General features: G+C 49.5%; 1 protein-coding gene across 1 annotated transcript in view; it reads left to right on the forward strand.

The window, feature by feature from the left end:
- Positions 1-3945, forward strand: part of ASMT (acetylserotonin O-methyltransferase) — a 10471-nt gene extending 6526 nt beyond the window's left edge. The window contains exons 5-7 of the mRNA XM_005863992.2: positions 681-799; positions 1603-1743; positions 3610-3945. Of these exons, the coding sequence (XP_005864054.1) occupies positions 681-799; positions 1603-1743; positions 3610-3821 (472 nt within the window). The 3' untranslated portion in view covers positions 3822-3945. The remainder of the gene's footprint in view (positions 1-680; positions 800-1602; positions 1744-3609) is intronic.
- The last annotated feature ends 399 nt before the right edge of the window (positions 3946-4344 follow it).

A 4344-nucleotide genomic window follows, 5' to 3' on the forward strand; every position in this document is an offset into this window, starting at 1 on the left:
GGCATGTGCCCTTGACCGGGAATCGAACCATGATCTCCTGGTTCCTAGGTCGATGCTCAAACACTGAGCCACACCGGCCGGGCTATTTATTTTTATCTTTACAGTTTTTTATTGACAATTTTTTTCAATTAGAGTTTACATTTAATATTGTTTTAGATTCGTTTCAGGTGTACAGGGAAATGGTTAGAGTTAGACCATCATGTCGTTTATAAGCTGTTCCCCTCTCCGGGCTGAATAACTGTGTACAAATAGAGCCAAACACACCGACGTCGATATTTAATTTAAAATTTAAAAAACAAACAAACAGATTTTGCCTTTGTAATGTCTGGGTAGATCAAGGTTCTGATTAGATGTAGAATTTGCCCTTGTCTTCGAATGACTATGAGCAAACCCAACTTATTATTATTTTTTTACTTTACTGAAAAAATATATAAATATTTTTTAATTTTTTAAAGTATATTTTTATTGATCTCAGAGAGAGGAAGGGAGATGGGGAGAGAGAGAGAGAGAAACATCCATGATGAGAGAGAATCACGGACCGGCCGCCTCCTGCACGCCCCCGACTGGGGATCGAGCCTGCAACCCGGGCACGTGCCCTTGACCGGGAATCGAACCCGGGACCTCCTGGTTCACATTCCGCATGGTGTTGAGGAGTTTGGTTTTGGGGTTTCCCACGCCAGGTCCGAGGGGGAGCGGCTGCTGTTCATGCGAGCCCTGCAGGACGTCTGGAGTGTCCAGGGGAGCGGTGTGCTGGCTGCCTTTGACCTGTCACCATTCCCTCTCGTCTGTGACCTCGGGGGTGAGCTTCTAACCCACATGTTTAAAATTCTGCATGGGGAGTGTCTGCACCCTTGTTTTTTGTGCATTTTAAAAAAATATATACATTTTTATTGATTTCAGAGAGGAAGAGAGAGAGAGAGAGAGAGAAACATCCATGATGAGAGAGAATCAGCCTCCTGCACGCCCCCTACTGGGGATGGAGCCCACAACCCAGGCATGTGCCCTTGACCGGGAATCGAATGGTGACCTCCTGGTTCATAGGTTGACACTCAACAACTGAGCCACATTGGCTGGGCAATGTAGAACTCTATTGATTGATTGGGCTATGTAGACTTCTATTGCTTGATTGATTGATTGAGCAATGTAAACATGGGCAATGTAGACTTCTATTGATTGATTCATTGATTGATTGATTTGATTCCAGAGAGGGAGAGAGAGAAAGAGAAACATCCACGATGAGAGAGAATCATGGATCGGCTGCCTCCTGCACGCCCCCTACTGGGGATAGAGCCCGCAACCCGGGCATGTGCCCTTGACCGGGAATCAAACCCGGGACCTCGTGGCTCATAGGTCAATGCTCAACCACTGAGCGAGAATCTGAGTTTCTGACAACCTCCCAGGATGTGGCCGGTCCATGGGCCACACTAGCATCGTCACAGGGTCTCCCAGCCTAAGAATGGATGCTTGAGTCCAAGGCGTCATCCTGTCCCCTCCCCCAGATGCTGGGTAGCAATCCCAGGGGAGGCCTCCTGGACCCTCAGGGGTTGATGGGGGCTGCTCAGACCTTCCTCTCTGCCCGCCACCCTCTGTGTCCACTCCCAGGCTGCTCTGGGGCTCTGGCCAAGGAGTGTGTCTCTCTGTACCCGGGGTGCCGGGTCACCGTATTCGACATCCCATCGGTGGTGCGGGCGGCCAAGGATCACTTCCTGTCCCCCGAGGAAGGACGCATCGGCTTCCACGAAGGTGGGTGTTCGCCTGCTGCCTGTGTCCCCGGGGACACGTGGGTGCGTCCCCGAGGCTGGGAGAGGCCAACGGTGGGGGGTCCGAGTGACTCCTCCAGCCTCCAAAGACACGCCCTCAATGTAGAACTTTAAATATATATATATATATTATTTTATTGATTTCAGGGAGGAAGGGAGTGACAGAGAGAGATAGAAACATCAATGAGAGAGAATTATTGATCTGCTGCCTCCTGCACGCCCCCTACTGGGGGTCCTGGGCATGTGTCCTGACTGGGAATCCAACTGTCTCCTCCTGGTTCATAGGTTGATGCTCAGCCACTGAGCAACCCCAGCTGGGCTGTTCTCTTACGTCCTTTTCCACACTGGCCAACTTCAAGCATTCCCAGTATCCTCACAAAGTCTCTGATGCCTTCAGGAATGCCAGTTGTTCAAGATTTTGAAATGAGATAAACGAATAAAAGTCACAACAGAAAAGAAATGGAGGTGAGTTAACATATAATTCTCAAAAATTTCTTTTTGTCCCAATACTCATGACTATGTAAGTCACAATGTTAATTAGGCTTTTCGAAACCTGGAAATACTCATAGATTATCTTGGGAATAAAGAAAAAAATCACTACTGCCAGACTGGCATGCATTTTTGTTTACAGATAAGAGGCTCTTTCTGAAACATTATACATACGGGCAGATATCAATATTCGGAGCAGAGTTCTGAGCCATCATTTGTATGTAACCCTTCCACCAGGCTGTATACAAATGCCAGATAACATCACTTCGAAGGATGCCCTGTCTACAGTGACAGCTCACAGGTTTTCTGTCCACGTAGGATGGTTCAGGTTCCTAAAGGCTGAGCACAGGGTACCTCAAGCCCTTGCAGGAGATGAGAGTCCGGAGAGAAGTTGCCTGATGCTCAGGAAGTGGAGAAAGAGGGATAATTCACATGCTGAATGGTACAGGTGACAGATCCATGGATTGGCTTAAAACAATGTTCATTAAAACATAGTGCCTTGCTCACGCAAGGCTCTCAATACACACTAGTGAACAGTAGAATCAGAGTCTTAAAATTAGAAAGATCCTAATCAACTCCTAAATGAAGCATACATCCTCTCAAGAAGCTCCTCCAATAGTGTTCATCCACCTTGTACTTGACTATCTCCAATGACAGAGAATTCATTATTTACCAAGACAGTCAACTTAGTAAGAAGTTCTTTATACTGAGTTGGAATTTGCTTTTTCTGTTTCTTGTTCTTCCCTCTGGAACCAAACAGCAAATTTAACCCTTTTTCCACAAGAGTGCCCATCAAGCATTTAAAGAGAATTAACATATTACTTTAAAAATCTAATATATTAGACTAGAGGCCTGGTGCATGAAATTCATGCACGGGTGGAGTCCCTAGGCCTGGCAAGCGATCAGGGCTGATCAGGGCCAGGCCGATCAGGGCCGGGCCGGGCCGGAGAGGAGGTGACGGTCACCTGGCCAGACAAAGAAGGAACAGATGCCGGATGCCGACACTGCCATCATCGGCACCCCACCACCGTGCAGTTCCCCACCTCCCCCCCTCCTCCTTCCTTCACAGCTGTGCCGCCACTGCAGTGGGTGGGTGGTGGGCCGATTGGGGCCTGCTGGCTAGGGGGAGGGACAGAGCATGGGAGGTTGTGGGGATGTGCCCGCAATCCAGGTACATGCCCTCGACCGGAATCGAACCCGGGACCCTTCAGTCCACAGGCCGACACTCTATCCACTGAGCCACACCGGCCAGGGCTCTTTGTAACACTTTAAACAATAAAGTTAAATTACAATTAAAATTTATTTTAGTTTCTTTGCCTCTGTCTTTGTCCCTCGCTCACGCCGCCTCTCCCTGTCGCAGGCGGTGGGGTCCTGGTCGTCGAGAGCCTCCTGGACACCGACGGGCGGGGACCTCTGACCACCCAGCTGTACTCGCTGAACATGCTGGTGCAGACGGAGGGCCGGGAGCGGACCCCCGCCCAGTACCGGGCTCTCCTGGCTGCCGCCGGCTTCGGGGACGTGCAGTGCAAGAGGACCCCGGGCACGTACGGCGCCATCCTGGCCAGGAAGTAGCGCCCCCTACGGGTGTGCTGCTGCTATTGACACGCAAAAGTAGTCACCGGCCTGTCTCAGGGGTTGGTTGAGCGTTGACCTAGGAACCAGGAGGTCACGGGTTCGATTCCCGGTCAAGGGCACATGCCCGGGTTGTGGGCTTGATCCCCAGTAGGGGGCGTGGAGGCAGCCAGTCCATGATTCTCTCTCATTGTTGATGTTTCCCTCTCTCTCCTCTCTCCCTCCCTCTCCCTTCCTCTCTGAAATCAATAAAAAAATATTTAAAAATAATAGTCAATAGACTGTTGGCCTCGGCTACGTGTCCTGTTTTGCACGCTTGTCTAGCCAATGACTTGGGTTTTCTGTGGACAGTTGCTTCACAATGTGGGTATTGCCTTGTTTTATTTATTCATTATTTTGTTAATTGATTCATTGTTTTTTTATTGATGTCAGAGAGGAAGGGAGAGGGTGAGAGACAGAGAAACATGAATGATGAGAGAGAATCATGGGTCGGCTGCCTCCTGCACGCCCCCTACTGGGGATC

This window comes from Myotis brandtii, unplaced genomic scaffold (genome assembly GCF_000412655.1).
Source record: "Myotis brandtii unplaced genomic scaffold, ASM41265v1 scaffold1833, whole genome shotgun sequence".
NCBI lineage: Eukaryota > Metazoa > Chordata > Mammalia > Chiroptera > Vespertilionidae > Myotis > Myotis brandtii.